At 45.6% G+C, this 16,334-nt stretch overlaps 1 protein-coding gene across 2 annotated transcripts in view; it reads left to right on the forward strand.

Moving 5' to 3' along the window:
• Nucleotides 1–12,034, forward strand: part of Patj (PATJ crumbs cell polarity complex component) — a 307,127-nt gene extending 295,093 nt beyond the window's left edge. For both annotated transcript variants that reach the window (XM_055628777.1, XM_055628778.1), the window contains exon 44: nucleotides 10,419–12,034. In XM_055628777.1, coding sequence (XP_055484752.1) covers nucleotides 10,419–10,446 — 28 coding nt within the window. In that variant the 3' untranslated portion in view covers nucleotides 10,447–12,034. The remainder of the gene's footprint in view (nucleotides 1–10,418) is intronic.
• The last annotated feature ends 4,300 nt before the right edge of the window (nucleotides 12,035–16,334 follow it).

The following is a 16,334-nucleotide window of genomic DNA, read 5'->3' on the forward strand; positions in this document are numbered from 1 at the left end:
GTGTGTGTGTGTGTGTGTGTGTGTGTGTGTGTGTGTGTGTGTGTGTGTGTGTGTGAAGATCTGACAAGGTGCCAGGGCGCTCTCTCTCACACAAGGCTCTGCTCCATCCTAGGACCCTTCAGAGACCATGGTAGAGCCTGCACTCACACTGCTTCTCATTGCTTTGACAAGCCTGTGCCCTCTGTCCTAAGAAACTGCAGGTTTATAGCCCACATCCACCCTGCTCTAAGATGCAAGGAGTGAAGACACTTGCCACCCAAGTCTGATGACCCGAGTTTGATCCCTGGGGCCCACCCAGTGGGAGGAGAGAACCAACTCTCCCAAAACCTCTGTCCCTGAACTCCACTTGCCTGTGTACGTGCCTGCACATGCCCTCCAAGACACTGTTGATGGATACTCTGAAGAGACGGTGCCCAGCGGATTCAGGAATCTGGTTTTAGCAGATACCCTAGGGTTATTCTACTGCAGATAGACAGAGGGCAGCTGCGCTTTGAGCAGTGCTACCTGAAACTGTGGTCCTAGGGCGTGCTCAGTGAATGCCGTTGGCTAATAGTTCTTGTGAGGATCCCATGATCACAGCCATCCACAAGCTGCTTTGTTTGTTTGGGGGCAGAGTCATAGTTTATCAACCTAAATTATATTTTTGGTATGTTCCTTTTGTTTGTTTTTGTTCTCCAAGACCGGGTTTTTTGTGTAGCCTAGGCTGTCCTGGGCTCACTTTGTACACCAGGCTAGCCTCACACAGAGATCCACCTGCGTCTGCCTCCCTGAGTGCTAGGATTGCAGGCGTGAGCCACCACACCCGGCTTGGGTATGTTTCTGGAAGAAAAAATATTAAGCTTTTTCCTGCTTTTTTTTTTTTTCTCCTCGTGATACATGCCATCAAATATGACGGAATTAAAAAAAAAAAAAAGAAAAAGAAAAAAGCATTTTTCAAACTACCATAGTTCTTTCAAGCAAAATCAGGGTGAGAGATGAATGAGGGATGCAATTCAGTTGGTAGAGTGCTTCCCTAGCATGACTGAAGGCCTGTGTTCAGTTCTCAGTACCACAGGAAACTGAACAAGCTAGCACACACTTATAATCCCAGTACTCAAGAGGTTCAGGCAGAAGATCAGACATCCAAAGCCATTCTTGGTTTATACAGCAAGTGTAGACAAGCCTGGGTATGTGATACCCTATCTCTCAAAGGGAAAAAGGAAAGGGGGGAGGGAGGGAGGGAGAGAGGGAGAAAGAAAGAGAAAACGAGGAAAAGAAAAGTCAGGGTGCCTTTGATGGCTCATGTATGTAGTTGACTTGAAGCTGAGGTAGCAATATTCTAAGGCAAAGGCCACCCTGCGCTGCATGATGAAGACAATTAGAGTAAAACCTGCTCTTTATAGAAGAGTAGCACCGCCCTTGTCATCTGGTCCACAGCTTCTAGCAGGGAGCCACCCGCACAAACAAACCCACAGCTAACATCTGAATGTCTAAAAACTAGGCTCTGCCAGGCATGGTAGTCACACCTTTAATCCCAGCACTGGGGAGGCAGAGGCAGCACTCTGTGAGTTCAAGGCCAGGCTGGTCTACATAGTGAGTTCTAGGAGAGCCAGAGCCACATAATGTAGAAACCCTGGCTCAAGAGAAAAGGAAAGGAAATAAAATGTTAAATAAGGCCAGGCTGGGAAGGTCACTCAGAGGTTAAAAGCACATACTGTTCTTCAAGAAAATCTGAGTTCAGTTCCCAGCACCCATGTCCTGAGTTCACAGCCACCTGTAATTCCAGCCCCAGGGGATCCAACACGCTCTTCGGAACATCATCAGTGTTTGCATTCATGTATACATATTCCCCCTCCCAGCACACTCTCTCTCTCTCTCTCTCTCTCTCTCTCTCCATAATTATAAAAATAATTTTCAAAACAGAATTATTAAGATATTATGAAACAAATTGACATGAGCCAATGGCACATGCTCCTGATTGCCAGTGGCCCAGGTACGAAGGTCTCTAAGGAGACTAGTTGTGTGTTTGTGCTCACACCTCAGTTTCCCTCACAGTGTCCTTGGCAGTGGGGGTCATGTCTGCCAGGGCATCCAGAATTGGGCTCTGTTCCAGCTGCTAGGCCATCGCTGAGGATGCCTGTGAGGCCACAGAGAGAAAAAGGTCTAGCCTTCCTCGTGATGTCAGCACCGCTCAGTTTTCAGCATCTCTCTTAAGGCCAGGCACCACCCTGGTGCTGGGTTCTGAGAACTCAAACACAGAGATGTTTATAAAGATGTGGCCCTTCTTAGCCTGAAGGAAAAGTAGACCTATAAATCCATGGCTGTGGAAGGCTGGTCAGGGTAGCTAAATTCAGGGAGAGTGGGACTCTTGAACACATTGCCAAGGGCCAGACTTGGGGCAGGAGGTTAACTGGAGAAGTTAGTGGTGAGGTTTGAAAGAACTGGGCTAAGGAGGGTGGTATCCAAACCATCAACAATTTGTACAACACAGACTATAGCAGTTACTGTGGAGAGCTACTGTAAGCAAACATTGCATCAACAATCATTGACTATTGGTGTCAACCAGATGGAAACCAACCCAAAAATAAGTTAGGCAAAGTTGCAGGCAGGACGTAGTCAGAACAACACAATCAAAGGTCACGTGCCCCTTTCAGTTTTCTGATCTGCGAGTGGCTGAGTTCATTACCAGTGACTCTGCCCCTCAGACATGCGTGCTGCCACAAAACAAGGTATGCTGCCAGTACAGAGTATGACCTCCATTAACCAGGCAGGCATGGCGGTACTCCTGTACTACTGACCCTGGAGAGGTAGAAGCAGGAGGATCACTGTGAGTTCAAGCCCAGCCAGGATACAGTTCTGTCTCAAAAGGGAGGAAAAAAAGAGAGAGAGAAAATTGACAATGACGTTTCCAGATTTCTCACTAGGAGTCTGACTTGTTAAAATGGCATTCATAGCTTCGCAGTATGGAAGTCTTTCTTTCCAATCTGTGAGCCTCCGTTAAAATGAGAGTTCTCTCAGTGTCTGCTCTGGAATTAAACAGCATGTGCTGTGCTTTCAGGACACCTGCACCTGAGATTATGCCTTTGGAGAAAGGCTCTGAAGGATCGGGGCTTAGTGTTGTAAGGGGTTATGGACATCCACGCAGAAACCTGCCAATCTGTGTCAAGGCTGTATTTGCAAAGTTTTTTTTTTTTTTTTTCCTTCTGACCATGCTTTTTAAATCAAAGGTAGTGAGATTTTTAAGTGTGTTGTAGTGCTTTGCTGGGGGCTAAACTGGGGGAGGGGTGCCATTTAGATCCCATAGGAACCCCCCCCCCCAGGGAAGGAAGTGTAATGGTGGGATCCCAGGAAGCAGTTCTCTTTGTGCCTGAGAGAAGAAGCTGGCCGGTGCTCACAGATTTGAGGAACACCACCAGCAGCACCGCTCTGCAGGCTGACTCTGAGGTGCTGAGCTAGGCTGAAAAGGGCTTTGGCCTTGTCCTTTAAAAAGAAAAATGGAGGCTTCATGTGGTGATGTGCACCAATCCCAACACTCAGGAGGCAGTGACAGATGAATCTCTGTGAGTTCAAAGCCAGCCTGGTCTACATAGCGAGGTCCAGGACAGCCACGGCAAGGAGGTGCAGGGGAATGTCATGAAGCTATGAAGTGGCTTAGTGGGTAGGCGCCTGCTCTGTAAGCAGGGAGACCCGAGTTCAGATGGTCCACACCTACAGAAGGCAAGTGTCTGTAATCCCAACATTTCGGGGCAGAGACAGGCGATCCCAGCTTCTCAAGCCCGTCTAGCTGAGTTGGTGAGCTCCAGGTTAGTAAGAGACACTCAGCAAATAAATGCAGAAATACACAAGGAAAATGATAGAGGAAAACCCCCAACATTACCCTCTAGCTGCCACAAAAGCATGCACAGGCACTCACACAAAATTACATGTGTACACACACACACACACACACATCTCAGATCGCTGTGAGATTGTCAGCATAAGGCAGTTCTCTTGCCCACTCCTCTGTCAGGTACGTGATATGTTGCTCTAATACTGAATCATAGTGTGTCAGGAATTAAACACTGTTCCCAAACCAACTACCGACACACACCTGTCATCCCGGCACTCAGTAATCATTTTTAACTTCAGTGTGAGTTTTTAGTCTAGAACTTAATTTTGGGGACCCGTAAAAAGTACTTAGTATAAACATTGCAACTTTTTCTTTCACTTACTTGTTTGTGGGTTCTTTTTTTTTTTTTTTTTTTTTTTTTTTTGGTTCAATCAAGTTGTAACCCAGGCTGACCTTGAGCTGTGTAGGGAAGGGTGACCTTGCCTGAACTCTTTTTCTTTTTTCAGATTTATTTGTTTTTATGTATACTTGGTGTTTAGCCTACATATATGTCTATGTGAAGGAGTTGGACCCACTGGAACCTGAGTTACAGACAGTTGTGAGCTACCCTGTGGGTGCTGGGAATTGAACCCAGGTCCTCTGGAAGAGCAGCCAGTGCTCTTAGCCACTGAGCCATCTCTCCAGCCCGTTGCTTAAACTCTTGATCCCCCTGACCCTACCTGCTGAGTGTCAATTGCAGGCACGTGATACCACACCTGCTTCTTACCACTTTTTATCCATTTTTTAAATCGCAATAATTTATTCATTAATTGATCTAGTGGCTTTCTATGAATTATTTTCCTAAAGGTATAAAGATTCTTGATGAAAATATATTGTATGGCCAGATGCAGTGGCACTAACCTATAATCCCAGCACTCAGAGAGGCAGAGTCAGGAGGAGCTCTGTGAGTTCAAGGCCAGACTGGTCTACAAAGTGAGCCAATACTATACAGAGAAACCCTGTTTCCAAAAAAAAGAGAGAGAGAGAAAAGAAAAGAAAAACAAAACCAGACACCCACCAATGCACATAAAATTAAAAAAAAAAAGAATGAAAAAGACATACAACACTACAAGTGGTTGTGACTGTCATTCTCAAGGGGCATTGTCACAGGTGGTTGGCTTTGTTATAGTTGGTCTCTGCCTCTGCCTTCATAACTCACTTCACCATGCCCATGGCCATCAGTCCAGAAGGCTGGAAGGCCTTTGCCTTGGGTAGAAAACAGCCAGCTAGCCCGTTTCACCTGTCTGTACCTCCCAGAAGCCAGCATGGGTGGGGATGTCATCAGAACACATGGCTGAAAATGACATCAGTGTGTGTTCCCAGGGCCTGTAAAAGAAACCATCGCCAGGCATGGGGGCACATGCCTGCGATCCCAGTCCTTGGAAGACTGAGGCCTGCGAGAATTGCTGAAACTTCGAGGCTGGTTTTGCCTACAAAGTAGGACACTGTCTAAAATAAATAAATAAATCCAAAAAGTAGGGACAAAGACGTAAGATAATGAAAGAAGCAGTCATCACCCTGGTGTGGGCTGACAGTGGGTGCAGTGAGTGCGGTGAGGTGCCACCTGAAGCCTGCGGAAAGGCCCGTGGAAAGGCTTCCTGTAGAGCCCCTCGAGTAAAGAGCATGTAAACTAGGTGACTGCATGCCCTCCGCGTAAACTGTTTTCTTGTTTTCAGTGGAGGACGCTGTTTCACTTCTGAGATAGGAGCTCACTTCGACCCGGCTGGCCCTGAGCTATGTTGGCAAGGATGACCTTGAACACCCTCCCACCCATCCCTCACCCCCACCCCTACCCCCACCAAGTACCTGGACTGTAGACACGAGTCACCACACTTGGCATGGTTTATATTCTTTTGTTGTTTAATGTTTTGTTTTAAGGAATGTACTGTTTTGTTTTGCTTTTCAATACAGGGTTTCTCTATATAGCCTTGGCTGCCCTGGACCAGGCTGGCAGACTCACAGATCTACTGCCTCTCTATCTCCAGAGTGCTGGATTAAAGACATACATCATCACTGCCTGGCTGAAATGGGCTTTTTGTTTATTTGCTTTTTTAATTGAAACCTACCTAAAAATAACAGTTTCTGAATCTAAAAGAAGAAAAAAATTATAAGCCCTGGCCCATATCCCACGTAGTGCCATCAGTCTGGATGGGAGAATATTCCTGGGGCTCAGTTGCTAAAGGCACTTGCCTCCAAGCCTGAGGACTTGCCTTTGATCCCCAGAACCAATATGGTAGAAGGAAAGGACTGACTCCCAAAGTTGTGCTCTGACAACACACACACACACACACACACACACACACACACACACACACACACAAATGTTCTGAAAGCATTTTCCAGTGCAAGCAAGAGCAGCAACCATAATTGTTGGCCCCTGTAGTGTTGAAGACTGCCAAACCTTTCTCTTTTTGCTCTTTACATTAGGCCAGGGTATTGAACTTTAAAATTAGATAGAGAATCAATAAACCTAAAGCGGACAGATACCACCACCACCACAACCCCTTGAAGCTTTTTAATTTTTTTTATAACTTATCTTTATTTTGTGTACATTAGCGTGAAGGTATCAGGTCTCTTGGGATGGGCATTACAGACAGTTGTAAGCTGCCATGTGGGTGCTGGGAATTGAACCCGGGTCCTTTGAAAGAGCAGACAGTGCTCTTAACCACTGAGCCATCTCTCCAGCCCCCTGAAGCTTTTTAAAAATGAGTCTGACATTGTTTCTCCTGCAGGAGTTTAAGTGTGCGGGGCTCTAGGGACAGGAACCCCACGCTGCCCTCACATATGACACTCCCCTCAGAATCTCTCCTTCTCAGGCTTCTGGAGCCGTGACACACGGGGTGTGGCTTTGCACATCCAAACTGCTCTTTTCCTTGACTGAAAGAGTGTTTAATGTGGCCCGCTGTGACACCACTGCAGAAATGCGACCTGTCACAGGTGCTGTCAGCATGTGGGAATGGAGGATGTCCATTTGGTGAGCAAAACTTGAAATCATGAGCTGGAAAGATGGCTCAAGAGTTCAGGGTGCATGCTGAAACTGCAGAGTTTGGCTCCCAGCACCCACACCCCCGTGTCAGGCAGCTCAGAACTGCCTGGAGCTGCAGCTGCAGGGGAGCGCCTGACTCTGGCTTCCCTCCAGCACTAGCACGCTATGACATACAGGCACGTAGCTCTTAAAAAGAAGTCTTAAAAAGGAACTTTAGAGTCAACGCTGCCTGAGGTCTTAGTCCTCTCAGCAGCCAATAAGAAATAGGCATGCTCAGAAGGCAGACAGGCGAGCTCTGTGGCTCTAGGGCCAGGGTGTCTGCATAGTGCGTTCCAGGCCAGCAGAGTTACAGGGTGAGACCCTGTTGGAAGAAAGAAGAAAAGGAAGTAAACACAAGGAAGTTGATGATGATATAAGCCAACTCAGAATATTTAGGGACAATTTCTGAAAGCCCTGAGTAGTCTGAGACATGAGTTTGAACAGCATAAGGGTTCAGATTAAACATGCCTTGTCTGAAGTGCTTTAAACAGCACTATTTTGGATTTGGGATGTTTTATTCAGATTATAGGACATTTACATATATGGAAGGAAATTCACTCAAGCTTCGTATATGCTTTATATTACATATATATGTACAATGTAAACAGAAGATAATTTCATACAATATTTCTAGTAATTTTGTCATGAACAGATTTGTGGTGTGGAACTTTCTACTTCGAATATCATGCCACAAGAAAAGTACAGCAGATTTTTTCAGATTTGGGCAGCGTTTTGTGTTTCCTGAGTCGGTATGCTCAGCTGCAATAATGGCTGTATTCCCGTGCCTGGGAGGTAAGGGGGCCAAGCTGGGACATGGAGCAAGTGCGCACAGCTTATGTGGAAGCTCTTGATTCATTCGGTGCCCCGTTCTCTCCATTCGTAAGCACCACGCTGCTGACACCGAGAATCGAGTTCAGTTGGTAAAAGGAGGTTTTCACAGCAAGCTGCAGGATGCTGCACATCAGCACTTGGGCGGGAAAAATAGGAGTGTCTGTTCAGACTCACCCATGACTGTGTTAGTGAGATGAAGACCAGCCGGGGCTATGTGAGAAACTTGTCTCAAAAAAATGAATGAGTGAATAAATGAAGACATTTATACTCTCTTTCCCTAGTTAGACCTGGACATAAGTATTTTTATTATATAATTCTCAAAGGAATTTCTGGATCACTGCCCAAGCACCTCAGGCCTCTGTGCCACAGGCTAACATAGGCCTCAAGAGCCTTGAGAGCCTCTTGGCTCTGTCAGGATTCAGTGCTGTGGCACTTTCTCCAAGGACTGGCTTTCATAGGCCTCCAGAGTTATCCAAAGAGATGGAAAAAACTTCCTGCCAATCATTTTCTAGAGTTTTCCTTTCTTCTTTCCTTCCTTCTTCCTTCCTTCCTTCCTTCCTTCCTTCCTTCCTTCCTTTCTTTCTTTCTTTCTGCCTCCTTCCTTCTTTTCTTTTTTTATTTTTTACTTATATATTTTGTTGTTGTTGTTGTTGTTTTGGTTTTTGTTGGAACAGGGTTTTATTGTCCAGCCTTGGCTGGCCTCAAACACAGAGACCCATGCCCTTCCCCCTCCAGAGTGCCAGGATTACAGGCATGTTCCTCCTGCCTGAAATTTCCTACCCACTTCAATCCCAAGCATTTCCAGTAATACCCACAGTTTTAGAGTCTCACTTTAAAGTGAAAACTGTCTTTCATTTGTTCTATGCCCCCCTCCCAAACAGGATTTTTCCTGGAATGTACTCTATAGACCAGGCTGGCCTCACACTCAGAGATCCGCCTTCCTCTGCCTTCTGCGTCCTGGGATTAAGGGGATGTGACACCCCCACCCAGCTGTTCTGTGCCATTTTAATGGCCACCATGATGACATAATAGAATTCACTTAGAAACCTCAAGGTTGGTCAGGAAGGAATGAAGCTGCTGAATACTGTATAGTATCTCAAAGATATCAATAATAACTCAATAAGATATCAATAATAACTCACTCATTTAAGTGACAGTTTTCACAGGTGACAGTGCTGAGAGCTTAATGATGCAATAGCAGTCTTATATATAAGGATGGCATTGACCAGGTCTGGAGAGATGGCTCAGAGGTTAAGAGCACTGTCTCCTCTTCCAGAGGTTCTGAGTCCAGCAACCACATGGTGGCTCAACCATCTTTAGTGAGATCTGGTGCCCTCTTCTGGCAAGCAGATGTACATGCAGATAGAATGTTGCATTTATAATAAATCTTAAAAAAAGGATGACATTGACCATAAGACTAACACCAGATTTAGTTCTGCCTAGATAGTACATTTCCACAAATAGGACATGACACCCAGTCCCACTTAATACTGAGTATTGACCAATGTTCTGCTTCTATGAGAACTGTGACATTTGGACATCTCTGCTAGTGTGTTATTTAGAGGATTCGTACTTTACTGTTAAGCTGTTATTTTTCAAACAACATTAGGATACTCTATTTTTCTTAATGTAAAATAATGCTTAACCCAGGCACGGTGGTACAGGCTGTTAATCCTAGCTCTTAGGAAGCAAAGTCAGGCAAATCTCTATGAGTTCAAGGCCACCCTAGTCTTCATACCAAGCTCTATGTTAGCTAGGAAAAAGATAGTTTAAGGAAAGAAAAGAAAAATTGCTTAAAAGCCAAGCATAATGGTGCATGCCAACAATCTCAACCCTTAGGAGACAAAGTTAGCAAAGTTCTTATAGATTCAAGGCCATCCTGGTTTATATATCAAGTGCCAGATCAGCTAGGGCTGTGTAGTGAAACCCTTCCTCAAAATAAATCGGGGGAGGGGCGGTCCTGGAGATTAGGCTCAGAGGTTAAGAACACTGCCTGCTCTTCCAGAGGTCCTGAGTTCAATTCCTAGCAACCACATAGTCTCTCATAACCATCTATAACGAGATCTGCAGGCACACATGCTGGCAGAATGTTGTATAAATAATCTAAAAAAATTTTTTTAAATCAATGAAAATTTGTCTATAAAAAATTAGTTAAGCCAGGTGTGGTGGTGCACACTTTTAATCCCAGCACTCAAGGAGGCAGAGGTAGGCAGACCTCTGTCAGTTCGAGGCCAGCTTTGTCTACAAAGCCAGTCCAGGACAGCAAGGGCTACACAGTACACAGAGAAACCATGTCTCAGGAAGGAAGGGAGGAAGGGAAGGGAAAGGAAGGGAAGGGAAGGGAAGAAGGGAAGAAGGGAAAAAAAGGGAAGGGAAAAGGGAAGGAAAGGAAAGAAGGAAAGGTGAAAGGAAAGAGAGAGAGACTAGTATTCTTCTTTTTGGGGCTAGAGAGATGGCTCAGTGGTTAAGGACACCAACTGCTCTTCCAGAGGACTCAGGTTCAAATCTCAGCATACACATGGCAGCTCACAACTGTCTGTAACTTCAAGATGCAACACCTTCCCATAGACATACATGGCAGGCAAAACACCAGTGCACATAAAATAGAGGTAAATAAATTTTAAAAATCAATTGAAGTCTTTAGATTAAGTCTTTTGATAAGGACATAGACATAAGGTTTTAATATTTAATATTTGGACTGTTCTTTGTTCAAAGGGAGCACTTGCAGAGGACGGCTGATTAAAACGAGGGGACCAGACCTTAGCTGTCAATGGTGAAACCCTAGAAGGTATTGCTCATAAGCAAGGTGCCGCCATTCTAAAGCAGCAGAGAGGGACCGGGGCCTTGACTGCTGTGGTGAGCTGCAGGTGCTGGTCAGGACACAGACTCTGATGGCAACAGGACAGAATTCTGTGGCTTCCAGTCAGGATACAACATTGCCTCGGCTAAAACTCAGCATCATCACTGGCTTTGCCTCTGTTTGCAGAATCCGGAACAGAAGTCTCTGCTTCCTTCTCTCATCCCTCGTTTCCATGGAGGCTGAGCTGCAAGCCCCTGTGCTTTTGTCGAATGAATGGAAACAGATTTAGTTTGTCATCTTAACTTCTGATTTACCTATGCTAATTTGTCTCTTCAAACAAGCCAGAAAACATTAGCAGTGTAATTAACTTCCTCACAATGAACTCTTCATCCTCTGCCGCCTGTCCTGTGTGACTCACTGTCATGTCCCAGTCTCTAGATAGGCCTGTATGTTGGTGATTTTGAGGAGTCCGTTTGCAGATCCTGTCATGTCCTCCGTATTCTGAAAGACTTTGTGTCTGAGTTTCACAAGCACACACTGCTCAGCAAGTGTGCCTTGATCTCACAGGAACAAGTAGCCCTGAGTTCTGAGTTCTAGCCATGCTAGCTCACACTGCTGGGAAGTGTGTGAGCAGGTCGCATCCCTATTCCCCACCCCTGTAGACCACAGGGGGGAGGCGGTGGGAGCAAGTTGGAGCAGCCTCAGCCTCATTCAAAGTGAGTGACAAGTTCCGTTTGCCTTTCCTTTACCTCCATAGCAGCCTGCACAGTGGCTCAGCCTGCAGCGATGTCCAGCACTTGAACACAGAGTAACTGAGCAAATGACCTGGGAATCAGAAACAGAAGTGCTTAGCTTGCATTCCCAGTCCCCTCCTCCTATGGGCTGAAGTTCTGCAGCTAAGAAAGCAGCTGTGGCAGGAGCATGAGCATTGTATTGTAGCGTGACGTGGGCTAGAAAGGGGAAATGCTCATCATTGAACACTGTCCAATCTTCTGTTGAAAACAATGAAAGTTCTGTAAAGGGTGAGCCTGGGGTCAGCAATAGACATAGTTCCGAATTATTTAACTATAACTCAATGCTGCAAATTGTTCAATAATTGCCAGAATTTAATAGGCCCTAATTTAAAATGTAATTTAATTAGTGAAGATTTTAACCGAGATTCCCTTTGAGTAGATGTGTGTTAACTCTTGTTGAGATATTTCTTGTGGCTATTCTAAAGTGCAGTATGCCTCAATTTTATGTTGACAATATATTTCAGGGGCTGGTATTAAGTTTTTGAAATTTCCTAGTGTTTTTAGAACTTCTAATGTATGCAAGGTACCTTGTTTTATTGGGATCTCATTTCCCAGTTAATGCGAAGCCTCCAGCCTGAGTGTTCTGTGTGAACAGTACCCACAGGAACTCCTCAAGCAGCAGACAGCGAGTGAAGCCCAAATGAAAACGCACCTTCAAAGATAAAGCTGGCAATGCTTTGGAAGTGTGATTCTGCTTAATTTTCACGGAATGGCATTAAATACAGATTTTGAAATAAGGTGTGGTTGTCGTGTCTTTCCTTCCACATCATCCTTTTGGGGAGTGCTACTAGAAGTTTATCAATGAAGTAATTTTGATACCTTATACATCAGCTTCCTCAGAGACCCTGCCTCTTTCCACAGAGAGTGATTGCTGTGCCAGAAAAGGTTTCATGCCCTCAGACCTTACTACACTACACAATGAGAGCACAGTAATGTGCCAAAGTACTGTCCTTAACTACATATATATATATTTTTTTTTTTTTGCCATTTAAGTCTAGTATTAATATCATTAATTCGAGTTATCCAAAATGTAAGTGAACTAGAAAAATAAAAGTCCATTTCATAAGGGTTTTCTGTATAGATATTTCTAAAGGCGCTAAATCAAGGCAGCTGCCTAAGGTTAGCAGACAGACGAGATGTGGATGGTTTACACATTTAATCATCTAACTTTAGTTTGTGTTTTGTTTGTTTGTTTTGTTTTTCAAGACATGGTTCCTCTGGGTATCCCTGGCTATCTTGGAGCTCACGCTGTAGACCAGGCTGGCCTCAAACTAACAGAGATCCACCTGCCTTTGCCTCCCAAGTGTGGGATTAAAAGCATGTGCCACCACAGCCAAGCCCTTTATTTTGTTCTTTAGTTCAGCTTTTTACAGTGTCCTGTTACAATATAGGAATGTGCACTGAGGTTGTAGCTTGCTTGGTAGAACGCCCTCTTCTGGCTTCTTTTTCTTTAATTTAATTTAATGTTTGTTAATTACAGTTTATTCACTTTGTATCCCAGCTGTAGCCCCTCCCCCTGCCCTTCCCAATCCCACCCTCCCTCCCTCCCTCTTCTCCCATGTCCCTCCCCCAGTCCACTGAGAGGGGGGGTCCTCCTCTCCTTTCCTCTGACCCTAGTCTACCAGGTCTCATCAGGAGTGGCTGCATTGTCTTCCTCTGTGGCCTGGTAAGGCTGCTCCCCCTCAGGGGGAGGTGATCAAAGAGCCGGCCACTGAGTTCATGTCAGAGACGGCCTCTTCTGACTTCTTAAGCCACTTCGTGCACATGAACCATATTTGAAAATAATAAAAATTAGTCTTTTAAAGAAGATTTATTTATTTTATGTGTGTGTTTGCCTGCATGAGTTTATACATACCACATGGAGGTAAGAGCCCAGAAAGGGGGCTGGAGAGATGGCTCAGAGGTTAAGAGCAGTGGCTGCTCTTCCAAAGGCCCTGAGCTCAATTTCTAGTAACCACATGGGGGCTCACAACCATCTATAGTGAGATCTGGAACCTTCTGGCCTGCAGGCAGAAAAATAAATCTTTAAAAAGGGGGACAGGGGCTGGAGAGATGGCTCAGAAGTTAAGAGCACCGACTGCTCTTCCAGAGGCCCCTGGTTCAATTCGCAGCACCCACTGTCTGTAACTCCTGTTCCAGGGAATCAGACACCCCCACATAGACATACATGCACTCAAACACCAATGCGCATAAAATTTAAAAAAAATTTTGTTTTTGTTTTTTGAGACAGGGTTTCTCTGTGTAGCTTTGGCTGGCCTGGACTCGCTTTGTAGACCAGGCTGGCCTCGAACTCACAGACAGCCACCCGCCTCTGCCTCCCAGAGTGCTGGGATTACAGGTGTGGCATCGTAAGTGGCCGAACGGGCCAGACCAGAACCTTGGATCTCCTAGCCCTGGAGTGACAGCTGAGAGCCAGCTTGGTGCTCTGCAGGAAGCAGCAAGTGCTAGTAGTGCTTTTTGGCCTTATCTCCAGCCTCCAAAATTAAACTCTCTTACGTGTTTGGTTGGTTGGTTGGTTTTTTGTTTTTGCTTGTTTGCTTTAATCCCAGCACTCGGGAGGCAGAGGCGGGCGGATCTTGTCTTTGCTTACAGGAACACTCGGCTACCGGGAGCACGAACAGTTTTACTCTGCTGTAATCCTGCCCTGTACACGTCCTTAATCTTCTGTCCAAAGTCCTAGCAACCCTTCCAAGACAACAGCTTCAAAACCCGCCAACAGGGCCGTTTTAAGGACAGTGAAGTGGGACTCTCTCGGAGAAGGCCACACTCCAAGCCTTACCCTTTCTTCCCCTCCCCGCCTTCTTTCTCCCTGTGCTGAAAATCAATTTTAAATAGCCTTTAATGGACCTCAGTTCTGCTTTCATATTGGCTCCTCTTCCTGAGTTCTTTTCTCCATGAAACCAAGGGCAGAGTTTTAGCTGAGTCAGAGTACCTAAAAGAATAAGGGAACTCGGGCTGCTGAAACAGAGCTCCAGGCAAGGAGAGCCCCTCCCCACCCCACCCCACCCCCGTTGAAGCACCTGCTTGGTCCTCTTGCTTTCTTCTGATTAGGGGCTTTGGAGTACAGAAGCCTCGATACCTCAGACGACCGCGCGGTGGCGCAAGAGACGCCGCGAGCGTGAGGCTTTTGAGCAGCGCTCCTAGCGCTCCTAGCAGGCGGGGTGTGGAGTCTGGCAGGAAAGATGCACCTGCAGTGAGCGCTTTCACGGCTTCTCTCAAGTCCGTTTCTCAGAGTTTCAGCCTCACATCGAGCCGGGCTCTCGACAGCGCTGGAAGGAATATAGCCCTGGGAGTTGGTCCCCAAGGCCAGGCTCCGTTGCCTTCCAGTTCTCCCCTTCCCATTCGCCAGCTGGAGCAGCTGTCCTCGACACTGCGCAATAATACATGAATGTATTTGCCTTTGAGGGCTCGAGTCCCACCCCGGTCCTTCCACGACCCGCACGGTTGGGGAGCCTTGTTGCCAGAGCTTTCTTTGTTACTGTATGTGCGCAGCACATTCTAAATGCTGCTGAGGATGAACTTGGCCCTTGCGGATTGAACGGTTAATGAAACTGCTCTTTGCTGACAACGCGACTCAGTTGGTAGCCTCACGCGGCACAAAGCTCTGCGTTCTGTCGCTGGCATAAACTGGGGATGGCACATGCCTGGCATCTGAGCATTCAGGACTCCGGAAGATCGGGAGTTCAAGGTTATCCTAAGTTACATAGCAAATCTGGCTATGTAACATGTAAAGGTATGTAACAAACATGTATATAACATATAAACAAACATGAAACTGTTTATATGTAAAACCCACAGAGAAGATTACAATAAAGTTTTTCTTGTGTCTGCGGGATGCATTAAGGCTGACTGTATTAGATTCAGGAACTAGGAACTGAATGAGACATGATTCCAGGACATGGTGGCTAACACCACAGCCCAGCGCTTAGGAGATGGAGGCAACTGAACTACTGCAAATGGAAGCCAACTTGTTCTACATTGCAACTTTCAAGCCAGCCAGAACGACACAGTGACGCCCTGTCTCAAAAATCAAACACACACAGTCACAACATTCATATATATATATATATATATATATGGATTCATCTTCAAAAGTGAGATTTGCAGGTATTTGCAGATAGAAGTGGAAATATTATACTGACTGCTCTTAACCATTGTGCGACTTCTTCATTCCTGGGGAAGGGGGGATTGTTTTGTTTTGTTGGGTTTTGTTTCTGTTTTTCGAGATAGGGTTTCTGAGTATAACAGCCCTGGCTGCCCTGGAACCTCGATCTATAAACCAGGCTGGCCTCGAATTCACAGAGATCTGCCTGCCTCTGCCTCTTGAGTTCTGGGATTAAAGGTGTGCAAAAGGCCGGGCTCACTGCCCAGCGCGTCTTCTTCTTCTTCTTTTTTTTTTTTTTTAATATTTTATTTATGCAGTATTCTGCCTGCATGTACACCTGCAGGACAGAAGAGAGCACCAGATCAAGTCTCATTATAGATGGTTGTGGGCCACCATGTGGTTGCTGGAAATTGAACTCAGGACCTTTGGAAGTACAGCCAGTGTTCTTCACCTCTGAGCCATCTCTCCAGGCCCCAGTATCTATTCTTTAAAAACCTTTTAAAATAATTCTGCTATGCTCAATGTTTTTTATTTTCTTTTATGTTTTGTTGTTGTTGTTGTTGTTGTTGTTTTTGAGATAGAGTTTCTCTATGTATCCTTGGCTGTCCTGGACTCGCTTTGTAAACCAGGCTGGCCTTGAACTCACAAGAGATCTGCCTGCCTCTGCCTCCCAGAGTGCTTGGGATTACCAGTGTGTGCCACCACCCCTGGCTTAGAATGGTTACTACCAATACCTCCATGTTTCCTTCCCTTTCTTTCCTCTTCTCTTTCCTTTCCTTTCTCTCCTTTTCCTCCTTTCTCTTTCCTTTCTTTCTCCTTTTCTTCCTGCTTTTCTTCCTTTCCTCTTTCTTTCTCTCTTCTTCCTCTCTTTCTCTCTCTTTCTTTCTTTCTTTCTTTCTTTCTTTCTTTCTTTCTTTCTTTCTTTCTTTCTT

Source organism: Psammomys obesus, unplaced genomic scaffold (assembly GCF_907164565.1).
Source record: "Psammomys obesus unplaced genomic scaffold, mPsaObe1.curated_primary_1811, whole genome shotgun sequence".
In the NCBI taxonomy this organism is placed as follows: domain Eukaryota; kingdom Metazoa; phylum Chordata; class Mammalia; order Rodentia; family Muridae; genus Psammomys; species Psammomys obesus.